General features: G+C 39.0%; 1 protein-coding gene and 1 long non-coding RNA gene across 3 annotated transcripts; one reads left to right on the plus strand and one right to left on the minus strand.

Annotated features, from left to right (window-relative positions):
- On the minus strand, positions 1–1257 carry LOC121896064. 2 transcript variants are annotated; one of them, XR_006095909.1, is made up of 3 exons: positions 1152–1257; positions 441–506; positions 1–331 (listed from the first exon to the last, which is right to left on the minus strand). It is a non-coding gene; the product is annotated as an uncharacterized LOC121896064 (long non-coding RNA). The 2 variants fall into 2 exon arrangements; XR_006095908.1 differs by lacking the exon at positions 1152–1257 and adding an exon at positions 612–730.
- Positions 1258–10772: 9515 nt separating this feature from the next.
- Positions 10773–12817, plus strand: tac3a (tachykinin precursor 3a). The gene is made up of 7 exons (XM_042407823.1): positions 10773–10986; positions 11402–11517; positions 11613–11712; positions 11939–11968; positions 12084–12137; positions 12276–12342; positions 12645–12817. Exons 1-7 carry the CDS (start codon positions 10926–10928, stop codon positions 12661–12663), a joined length of 447 nt encoding a protein of 148 aa, XP_042263757.1. The 5' UTR covers positions 10773–10925; the 3' UTR covers positions 12664–12817.
- Positions 12818–12845: the final 28 nt, after the last annotated feature.

Genomic DNA, 12845 nt, shown 5'->3' on the forward strand with positions numbered 1-12845 from the left:
TTTGTGGAAGCAAACAAAACTATACAATGAAATAAAAAATTGATACCTTAAATAAAATCCATAGACAACCAATTCTGAGGTTAAACATCACCATCTGAATGAAGTTAGAGGTCCTCTTCAGTCTTTTATGATAATCCAGAAGAAAAGCATCAGTTCAAATAAAAGACCTGAGATTGACTTTGAGCATCCTGATGATGTAACCTTCCAGTATAATATCAATGCAAAATGGTTAAAGGTGCAGGGCCATTTGGATCTGGTGGCTGGCTGTCTTCATGTATGACAGTCAATACCCCAAAAGCAACCTATGTGAATCTGCAAGGACCTCTGAATCCTGCGGGCATAAAGGAAAGTTGAAAAGATGAGGTGAAAATTGGCCATGCAAATATCTTTTGTATTCACTGGGTAAGACCTTCAAAACAACCGGAATATGCAATACTTACAAAACACACCAAAGAAAACTAGAAGATATCGCAGGACAGCAGTTCAATTGTAACAACATCATGGGTCTAACAGTGAGGAAAAACAGTCCAATTAGGGAGAAGCATTTTCTGAAGAAAAACTGTGTTCTTGCTCTGAACAAGTGCATCACATTGGTTAAAGTTCAAGTTCACCTATGGAAGGATCTCCATAAGTGTCCTGCCAACAGTTTCCTTTTTATATTTTAAGATCTCAAGGAAACATGAGGAATAGTGGTCTAAGGATTCAAAGAAGTCTGGTTCAAGATCTTAAGTTGCCACTCTTGTGAATCCTGTAAATATTAAAACAGAACACAGATAAAGTCATAATCTATTTTGTATCATATTTAGAGACCACATTATTTTTGGCAGACAAAGTGCATGGGATTAATGCTGTATGCTAAATGCTGAATGTTTTATATCATGTAAGTTTGTGTTTTTGTTATGTTAACATAACTTGTATTATAGAATGCTATTTACTTACAGTACCATAAATTTATACAAGGCATTTGAAAATCATAAAGTATCAAATTTTTTCAGTTTTCCTGTCTAACCAGGTGGCATAATAGACCACAATATGGTAGCCAGAATAGTACAGTTTGTTGAGGCCCTAAATATCCCCCAAACTAAGCAACATTCAATGTTTGTATTCATTAAACTCACAATAACTGTGTTAGATAAATGTTTCAGTTTTACCTTATGCTGATTTCTTTTGTAGTGGTGGTTTCCTAACCTGCATGATTTTATATATTGTTTTAAATTGATTTTTATTGCTGTGCTTGGTTTTATTTCAATGTTTTAATGTTTGAAATTTTAGCTGCACGTTTAACTTCCTGCCACTGGGCATGTGATCGTATTACCACTAAATACCTACACCTGGTCAAGCTCATATAGACATTGCTTTTAACCAATCGGACATGAAGGTGCAGCTGTAGAAACCAATGGGGTTGCTGGGAGGAGGGACCAGACCTCCAAGACACAGAAAGAAAGACTGAGGCAGGCGACGCAGAGGAAGGCACAACCGAGGAAGACACGGCAGAGAACCACAATGGGCCAGACAGAATTACAAGGCATCCTCCACTGAACCCACAGACCAGAAGATGAGCCACCACAGCAACCTGAAGCACAGCAGTAAATACTCCAGCTCCAGTTACATTAATCATAAAGCCTAGCACTACTTCCTAAGGAAAGGAACCAGAAGACATTTCAGTTACTAAATGATATTTATATGATTGATTGTGCTCTTATTATTGGAGTTGTTCTGCCTTTGATGTAAAACAAATATGTGCAAACAATATGCTTACTCCTGTGAATGTGTATACGATAGCCATTACAGCTGATTTGTGTCAGCTTATTTTAAAGCATTGTAGGGGTGAAAAAATTTCTACTATAAACTAATGCTGCAAATACTTTCAACAGGTCCTCTGTGAGAAAGTTGGTCCTTTCTTGGTTAATTTAACCTAGGACACCCTGAAAAAATTGCTGTGCTCCATTTGGTTGCTGGCAAACCAAGTGCATGATGCCAGGGTGTTTCGGAACTGTCCATTATATGGCCACCTCCAGGATGTAATGGGAAGTGACTACCACCTGCTTGGAGACTCTGCATACCCACTCGGCACATCTCTCATCACACCATACAGAGATAATGAGCACTTATCCCAGAGGTAAAAGAAATTCAACACACTCCATAGCTCAACCAGAGTTGTGATTGAAAGGGCATTTGGGCTTCTAAAGGGGAAATGAAAACGACTGAAGTACCTGCCCATGGAAGACCTCAAAAAAGTCCAAGTAGTACATGTTCGACTATTTCTGGTTGGCTACAGTGTGTGCATGTGACCTATTCTCAGACAAGTGATGACCTTTTCTTCAGTTCATTTCCAGCCCACCATCCTCCCAGCACCAAAATGTCTTTGTATGTTATATACATCCAGTTTCATTATCATCCCAATACTCCTGCCTCCCTGTCTACATGCTTAATTCTGAGTATTTGTTTGGCCAGAATATCCACCTGTTCATTTCCCTCCACACCAGCATGAGCAGGAACCCAAAGGAAGCTTGTAGATATACCCTTTATTTCCATCCTGTACATTATAAGGAATATTTCATTGATAATATCTGTTCTAAATGGTGATCTGCTAGATCTTATGCTTGTTAGTGCTGAAAGCCTGTCAGATGCAATAATGGTGTTATTTATTTCCTTCTCCTCTATGTTTTCTGCCTTTACATCACCAATCCACCCAAATTTATGAAATTTGTCTCACTGTGTTCCCAGCAGTCTGTTAAAACACCCTTGGCAGGATGTGTATCACATTGTCTTGCACTGGAGATTAACCCCATATGCCAGCATTAACTTCACTCTTCTGATCCTTAAAGGCATTCCTTCCATTTCCACCTGCATCACTGATACTAGAGATGTTTTGAATGATCCACTACAGATTCTCAGGGCCTGAGCAAACTTCTTGAGGTTTGATTCTGCTGCTGACATGTAAGCTACACACCCATAGTCAAAGACAGATCCCATGAGTGCCCAGTATATATTTTGTAGAGATACTCCACTTGCTCCTATATTGATGACCTGTTTACATTTGTTCTTAACTTTATCCAAATGAACATTTCATGTGAGCTTTTCGTCAAACCAAAGCCCAAGAAATCTATTAGCTTTTACTTGCTCAAGAGGTTGTTGATACAATTTTAAGGAGATGGGTGCAATTTTATGCAATCTTGAGCAACAAATTACTTGTGTTTTTGCTACACATATTTTAAATCCCCATTTACTTGCCCATTTTTCCATTTCAACTATTGCAGCTTGCATTTTCTTATTGACATAAGATAGATTGTGGCCTCTTATCCACAGAGCCCCATTATCTGTGCACAAAGATTTTCCTACGCTTTGTTCAAACTGAGAGAAGATGTCATTAATCATTATGTTCAATAACAACAGACTATATACACTACATTGCAGAGTTCCATTCTCCACTGTATACACTGGAGTATGCTGCACCTAGTGTTGTATTTTCCTGTCAAATAAAAAGTCTCTAATCCAATTATATATTTGCTCTACTGCTGATTCCCATTGACTTCTACTTGAGAAGTAGCCCTTCTTCCCAGAGCATGTCATATGCCTTTTCCACATCAAAGGAGACAGCCATCACTACTTTATTGTCGGTCTGTGCTCTCCTGATGTCTGATTCAAAGCACAACACAGAATCCATTGTATTCTGATCCTTACAGAACCCACTTTGATAGGGAGACAAAAGAGCTTTACTTTCTAGGAAATATGTTCATCTTTCTATGACCGTTCCATTTCTGACTTTTATGGCTTTGTTACAGTTGCTATTCCACCAGGGTACATTCTTGGTACATCCAGCTGCTGTACTGTTATTGTTTCCTCAGCAGACTGAATTGTTTCATTAACTAGTTCACCGTTGAATATGTTTACATCTATCTGATTCTCCTCGAGAAGTTTCATACACCTATTTGCGCTGATCTCTTGGAAAGCAGCCCAAAAAAGCATTTCAAAATGTCCATGAGCTCAAACCAAGTGCATCACAAATGTGCAGCCAGACCTCTACTTATTTATACACACATAACACAGAGACAGCACAGCGTGTAACGTGTAGAGAAGAACTTCAATGGCAATTCTTGCTTTGCACTTTTAATTTATTGCCTGTTTTTTACACCCTAACTTTGTGGAAAGGAAAAGGGGAACAACAGATTATGGAGAGTCCCTTGAAAGCACTTCGCTTGTGTCAGTAGCTCAACTTTATCTCAGGGGAACATCCCAAACTCCTGGAGTGATGTCCAAATAAGGAAATGTGCATCATGTAGCAGGTGGATTTTTTTTTTCTTCACAAAAACAAATAATTTTTAAAATATTTTTATGAAATAAATGGTTGTAAAAAACCCAAATTTGTGCTTTGCTGAATAACATATTTGGGTTCAGGCACATCCCTAGTGCTAACACCTGCTAATACACTAGATGCAAATATTGTATCAAATGTCTTTAACTGTTTCTCAGTGCAGCATTTTCATGTCAAGATACTTCTCAGCTGATTTGACAATTATTTTGTTTCTTTAATTTCAGCTTTTCGTCTGTGCTGAACAGTTGACTATCTTTGCCATAAAGGGTACAAAATCATTCTTACTTACTCTTACTCTTACAGTTTCCTCCCTCAATTTATCGCACCCTTCACATCTTCCTCTATCTTTGTTCCTAGTGTCATTTTGTCTGGGCACCTGCGTATCTCCTGAAACCTTCTTTACTGCCTCTGCATAGCTGATTCCCTGGGCAACCTTGACTCAATGCACCTCTGCCGTTCTCTTACTTACCTTGCACCCACGGTAAGCTGAACTATGTCACTCTCCACAATAACAACATTTCAGCTTTGCCCCCTCTGCACACTTGCCATACTCACGGTCTCCACCACATCTACCACACCTTTGCTTTCCCTTGCACACCGCCTCCACATGTCCAAATCGCTGACATGTGAAACGTCTGAGTGGTGAGGGAACATCACACATCATAACACATACAATGAAGATCTTTTCCAGAAGTCTTTCTTCATTAAAGGTACCAAGAGACTATCACATTTAATCCCATTTCTGTTTGCCTTCAGAATTGTTACCTTACTTACATTTGCATTTGTTACATTTCCTTTCACATCATCTGCTGATACATTTATCAGAATCCCCGTGACAACTCCCCAGACCTGTCACTAGGCAGAGAACATATTCATTCTGATTGCTCAGTGATCAGTGATCCATTTCTCAAAATTTTAGCACTCCTTACCTCCCCGATCTTCTTACTTATAGATTTAGGTAGCTGTCTTGGATTCAAGTTTAAAAATTACTTTGTAATCTTCTCTCCTCCTTTTTACTACAGCTGCTCTCCCATCGCAATCGCTATAATCGGATTTATTCTTTTCCTTCTTTTTGTGTCTATTTTTCCTAATTATATCCCATTCTTCATAATTCCCGCCACCTACTTCCATAACTTGCCTCCTGGTGCATCACTTCCGTCTGCCATCTCCATCCAGTCACAGTCCAATGTTGCCAACCCTCACACTGCCTTTTTTAATATGGCATACATACACATCACTGCTGATTGGGTAACACCTCTGACACATCCACCAAATGAGAGAAACATACCTCAAAGTCTGTTGCACACCATTTCACTCCTTTCGACGAAACATTTCGTTCAACCTGGAAACCATAGCAAAACAGTACCCACTGTTTTCAGATTGAATGTGCCCCTGGTGTATCTGCGGGATACTAGCTTTTAACCTTGTTTATTTAAGGGACATTTTAGGACCCTTGGACATTTTGTAGTTGCCTTTTACTTGTTGTTGTTTTATTGCAATATTACCTGAGTTTCAGTGGTTTTTAAAATATTGTATATTTATGTTTAAAGTTTTGTAATAAATGATTCCTTTACTCACCTTTTAGTGTCAGCTCCTTGGTTGCCCAGTGTTGCTTTCTACCCGATCTAAAGAACCCTTAAAAGCCAATTTCCGTCCCCCTCCCCTTTACATAATTATGCAGTTGTAAATAATGAATTTGGAGCTGACAAATTAAAATATATATTCAATCTGAATAACTTACCCAGAGATTAAACAAAACTCCTGATCCCACAGGGGTCCAGTCCACACTTCAGCTTCTGAAGATTTCTCCTGTGTGGCACTACTGCGCATGTACACTGCTGAACTGTGCTTCCCCTCCAGGAACGCAGTCCACTTTACTTAAAGATCCCCTCCAGACATTATGAATCACTTTGCTGATTCAAATTGTTTTGTTCAGTTCCATTGAGAAATTTGTTGCCGCTGTCCGCATCTTATTTGTCCACTTTCTTAATTTCATAGATATGATGAAATTGTTTGTTCTTTGCTCTGTAATGCAACCATGTAGGAGAATTTAATTTAAAGCATTGTTTTACAGTACTATGTTCAGACATGATAAAGTTTTTAGTGTAAGTTCAAGCAGGAAAAATTAAAATTATTCAAATTTCTTCATTACACCAGATATCTGCCTCTCAGTTCACAAAATGTTTGAGGGCCTTTGTGTCAGCCAATTATCAACTATCTTACCTGTTATTACAGTGAATGCTGCTTCACTCTTGGTTTTTCTTCACTCCACTGCCACCAGTGTAAAGGCCCTGACACCACAATCCATTTAAACTAATGTCATAGACAGCGTCAAGATAATGCATCTGCTTTTGTTCACTCATGGTGCCTTTCTTGACAATCAATATGTACGTGGTTTCAAAGATTAGAAAACCACAGCAGACCCCTGCCTCAGTGTTTGCAGGTGTACAATGGGCTAAATGCCAATGGACAATATTCAAACTGAATGTGAAAACAAAGCTGTAAGTGGTAACAGTAGTAGCCAAAAGGTTTGGAAAATTGGCAGCAGAGTAATGACCAAATGGCAGAGGAAATGATTCTAGCATGAAGAATGAATGACCATATCTCACCATAGCAGAAGGATTGAGGCATTCAACAGTGCACTGCAAATAAAAGATGTTCTGATATAACCCTGTTTAATAATAAATCTTCTAATTAAAAACCTCAAAAACAAAAAACCTCACAATGCTGCAAGTTTGTCTGGTTCGTAATGCTGCAACTCTTCAGGACAGAAAACACATTTCTAGGGTTGAGAACACAACTCAAGCGTCTGATTGCAGCCACTTTATCAACTGCAGTGCAAATAAAAGGATGTAGACAGGACAAAGTGTAATAGACACTGATTGCCACTGTGATGAGCAGGATGCTAATGTATCTTCTTATCACTAGCATAGAGTATTCTTACTGCGTGATGAGTAGGAAATAAGCAATACTGTTATTGACCAAAACAGTCCCCCAGTGTTAAAATAAGAGAGCTTCAATAGCCTAAACAGCATCAGTGTCTCATTTTCTACCACAGGCCTCAGTGCCAACTTCTGTCATTGAGAGAAGATTAAAGAGGACAAAAAACCTTTTGACAAGGGGAGAGCAGAAAAACACTTTGGAGCTCTTTGGAAAACACTGAAAAACAAGAATGTGTTTTGGTTTAGCAACACCACAGCTCACAGTTTCACATACCAATCACAGCCTAATGCAAATAGACTTTCAAAGCATATCAGCATCCATGCCAGTATTAAAGAAACAGCCTTCAAATTAACATTTAGATAGAAGTGACATTCAGGACCTCACGAGTGAGAGATCAGGGAGGAGTGGGTGTAATAAAAAAAACTGCATCCATCAAAGTCATTTTGCATGCCCTGAAGAAAAGTATAAAGGGGTCTAAGTTAAATTCCCCCCATTAGATAAGAGCCCATTAACTCAATTATTGACAGGTATGTCTTGTGATCTATGGAGGGGCCTGGAATCATCTAGATCTACTTATTTTAGACCTCATGTCGCCACAAGCAACAGCAAACAGCAGGGATGGCCACTGAGTGTGTGAACAACTGTTTTGCTGTTACTGTGTTCACACATGCAGAATCCCCTTTGGACTTATTGGCCAGAGATTCCAAGCTGTGCATCCTATACACAAATATAGCTACACCCTGCAATTTCTACACACATGCTTTGCAATCTCACCATGTTCTCTCACCCTTACACACTCTCCTTTTCTGCCTCCTTTCTTTCATAACATCTCTCCCATATAAGGGCTATGGCGTCACTGTCCCCTCTCAACTCCAGGGTGGAACTTACTTTATCTTCTCCCTCCCAGGCCATGAAAGCCTGCACAAATGGATGATTGGCAGCTCCATTAGAGAGACAGGAGAGGAATAACAGCATGACTGTACTTCAGGCCCTAACTGCTGCTCTCCTCCACCAGATGCAAAAATACACAGAGGAGGGAAGGTATATTTTCATGTCCTTACATGGGCCTCCAAACAAAAAGGAACTGCCATGTCTTTTCAGGGTTATGTGGTTAACTCTGTGTGGCCTTCAAACAACAACATGATGTGCCCACAAAGTCACACACACACATATATATATTTTTTCTGTCTCAATGTGAGTCATTTTTTAATATTTTCCTTCTCTGTTTTGTTCTTTACTCTATGTGTTCCACAGCAAGGTTATCTCAATCTATTCAGCCAATTAATTCAATAATTTGGTACAGGAAAAGCAAAATTATTAAATGAAAGTGTTTAACTAGGTAGGGAGATTTAAAGATGCTGACATTCAGACAACCTGCTCTTTACACAAATGCAGCTAAATATTTAAGGAACATTGAGAATGATGAAGCAAGACGACCATAATTCCCATTTTATAACATTTAACCCTTGCAAAGGAAGTTTTAAGTGTTTTAAAGTGGCCAGCTGCCTGATCATCACGCTGATTAAGTAGTAGACCTCAACATGCCACATGCGTAAGGAAGGACACACACTTTCATACGCATTTATATTAATTGAGCTCAGTATGAAGCTGAGCTATGTCTTGTCTTCTCTCATACTGGTCCACCTATAGCCAACTTGGCTCACCTGCTGTTACTGAGCCAAGCGTGAACATCCTGCTGACCTGTCAGGCCGAGATATTGTCCAATCATCTTCACAACTGTCTGCAGCTCTGAGGGGAGCTCCTACATAGGAAGGATGTGACAGTTTTCATCATGAGTGCAGGTACAAGAGTAGACTGACATCCAAATGCAATACAGCAGAGGGTCCATGTCTAATTATTCAGTCCACAGGGTATGTGACTACCTGTGATGTATAGCAGGACATCCATCTTGCCCTGCAGCACATCCAACCCAATATCCACTCACCTTTCTGCTGGATGAGAGGCTTCCCCTGCCATGGCATGTTGCGGATAAATAGCCCCTAGCAGTCTTTCCCTGTGCTCTCTTTTAATCCAAAAACAGGGTCGCTTTGATTACCAAGGGGGATAAAAACACTCATCAATAATGTAAAAATGCAATTAATGACTTCCCCACTTCTGTTAGATCTCCCATCCCCAACCCCTGCACTGCCGCAATCCCCTCATCTCACTCTGACGCTACTACATACAGGAACAGGACAAATATGGAAATGGGAAGTCATTACTAAAACATAGCAGTGTTAACCTTTTGTGAAATGCACATTTTGGATTTTTGCCTGATGCTTTGTTGTTGGTGTCATACCCTCCTCTATCAGGCCTCGGTCTCCAGAGGCCACGGCCATTGATATCTGCAGTAAATCCTCCTACTTGGTTTACAGCTATGATCTCAAACTTTGATTTACTGAAATATTCATGCTTGTTTGCATTCTGAATGGATGCACAAACACCAAAGTGTAATTGCTTGTGTAATTGCAAGAAAAATTATAGGTTTGGTATGAGCACTAAATTTGAGTTGTTTTTAACTGCTGCTGATGTAGAGAAAATACTTTTTCCATGATATACATAAATATCTTTTCAGGATTCACATAAATACTTAATGTTATTCACCAGCCTATGATTGATTGATAGTAAATTATATCTATACTACGATGCCAGATCAACTCAATCATTTGCTGCTTGCAGGTAAAAAAAAAAAAAAAAGTCACACTCTCTGCTTGTACAAGTTACAAGACATTTCATCTCAGCACCTGTCAGAGCTGTTTAAGAGAGGATTTAGCAGTCATGAAAACATTCGCAAGTGACCCTCAGAATCATGTGTTACTCATTGTGACAATATTGGTGTGAAAATGTGTCTGTCCAAACAACACGTGTCTTTATTTTAGTCATGTGAACTCTGCTTGTCTGTGCATGCACTGGCTGAACTGAGAATATCAACATTTACTTCTTCATTTTTTCATTTTGTATGTAATAAAAACACTACACATAATAAGTTTGTCACTGTGTCAAAAATATATTTTAATTTCTATTTAAAATAATTTAGTATGGTGGGAAATAAGATTTTTATCCCATTGACCTGCTCATAGGCGAACAAACGTTTTGGTTTTAATTTACATTTTGTGTATGAGTGGGTATTGGGCAGTCAGTTACAAACACACAGCTGCAGCCCATCTAGTCACATACATCACCATCTTCTTCTGTGACATGAAGAGGCAGCTGCTATCTTCATAATGACTTCCTAAAAAGATTAGTATCTGTACAGTGACCATGTCAACTGGTCAATGGAGTGGAAAGACACCTAGAGGAGCATGTGAGCACGATTGCAATATGATCAGCTACAAGATTAGTTAATTCTTCCCTTCTTAGTCAAAGCCAACTGTGTTGGTGGAGCCTAAAAGTCCCAGATGTCCACAAACCTATGTCCTCGTGACGTTATTTTGGAGGTGTGTGTGTGTGTGTGTGTGCGTGCGTGTTAGGGGTGGGGGGGTGGGGACAAAAACTCTCAGCATCATGACCATCAATGAGTAGGCTACGTAGCTTTCAGCACAACGTGATATAAGACCTGATACTCCACCTACGCTCCAGTTGCTGATTGGCGTTACGCAGGTATCCAGCTATTATTTATTACCCCCAAAGCGTGGACGCCTCATTTTTCCTGACCGGATCTCACTGCATGATATATCTGTTCCAGCGCACGCAGCTGATTTTTTCATTATCTGCTCGACAGAAAACAGGTAAAGAAAATAACACACCTTTAAATGCTTGAAGGCTTAGATATTTATTCTATTTTCAACAGTTGTCTTCTTCATTTATGAAGAAGTGGATTTGAGGCTTACCATGACTTTTTGGAGAGGGAACACACAAGAAGACGGCGTGAAATTATTGATGTCATGTTTTCATGTTTTTTTTTCTTTGCTGGATATATATACAAACAAAACCCAATTTATTGATTACAATGAAAATAAGTTTCCTAAACTCTATCTTGTAAACCTTATATCGCGCGCTTTTACGCAACACTTGCGCAGCTTATTATGCGCAAAAGGTATCTTTGATTCCTTGATACTTTTTTTAAAGCCTATATCCAGCAATGAATTTGCCACTGAGATAACAACCTTGCATGACGGAATAAATATAATTATTCTCGCACAGGTGGTGCTGAGAAAATGGGGAGAGGTTTGCTGCTGGTGACTCTGTTCCTCATCATGAAACTTCAATACAGCCAGTCCAGATGCGAAGAGCCCGGATCGCGCAGATCAACTTCAGATGTAGGTTTCCTGGAGCGTCATGGCCAAGCTGATTTTAAGATCAGACATTTTGACAAACACTGATTCCTTTTTCCCCTTTTCTCTCATAATTGCAGCAGACCCTAGGTGTGGATAACCCCAAGCGGAACATTCTGAAGAGGTACAACGATTTGGATTATGACAGCTTTGTGGGTCTGATGGGCAGAAGAAATGCTGGTGAGTCTTCACGACTGATAGAGCCCACTGATTAAATTCATACAAGTTTATAACAATAATAATAAAAGGACTATTATAGTAATGTTAAAAACTGAAAAAAACAAGGAGAAATGGCATTAGACTTTGTGTATTAAAATCTGGCCCTTTCTCAGATCAGGTAATTATCATCATTTGATCAGGATTGTTTCATAAAACTGTTTTTCCTTCTCTATTTTATTTCTATCAGATACAAACGCTGTACAAGCACCACAAAAAAGTAAGACATTCATGATTTAAAAATGATCTGATAAAGTGCTTGACTTTTTTAAAAAAAAATCTTTGAAATCACTGTAAAGCACAGCAGTTAATGGTTCTGTTTCTTCTCATTATAGGGGAAATGCAAGATATTTTTGTTGGTCTCATGGGAAGGAGAAACTCAGAGCCTGGTGAGTGTGATAATTCATGCATGTTTTAACTCACAACAGCCCTGCTGGCCTTTGTGGGAATTCAGATTCAGATTTCAAGTGTTCATCATATGGGCAATATATCTTTATGGAACTCTCTTGTAATATCTGCTCTCACAGATAATGGTCCCTGGAGGAGAGAGTACCCAGAGAGGAGAGGCATTTTTCTCAACAAGTGCAGGCTGAGGTGAGTGCCTTTTCTCTTTCACTGAGCCGATGGAACATCACTAATTCTCCTCTGCTTGGAATACAAAGTTAACACTCAACCTGGCTAATAAAAGATAAAACCATATTGAACAGAAGAGATTTCTGTTTTTTTTTTTTTTAAGATTCCCTTTGTATGCAAACCAACATGCAATTTCTAAAAAGTAAATCTAAGTTCACCTTATTTTTACTGTGTAGTAAACCATTGATTATATATATTTAAAATACACAAGTGTAGGAATTATACTGATTATAAACATGTGTGGTGTATGTGTTTTGTTGCAGGTTTCTTCAGGGGCTGTAGACATTCATACTGAAGCTATGTTCATCTGGCTACAATGAAAAAAGATCACAGAGAACACAAACAATGAACTACATGCCTGATGGAAACAACTGAACAGATTCGATTCACACTGTAAACCTGCCAGCTGGCTAATGAAAGTGACCATAAACTACACAGATTGTATTTGTTTTATCTGAAGAGAA

The sequence above is a fragment of the Thunnus maccoyii genome, chromosome 4 (genome assembly GCF_910596095.1).
Source record: "Thunnus maccoyii chromosome 4, fThuMac1.1, whole genome shotgun sequence".
In the NCBI taxonomy this organism is placed as follows: Eukaryota; Metazoa; Chordata; class Actinopteri; order Scombriformes; family Scombridae; genus Thunnus; species Thunnus maccoyii.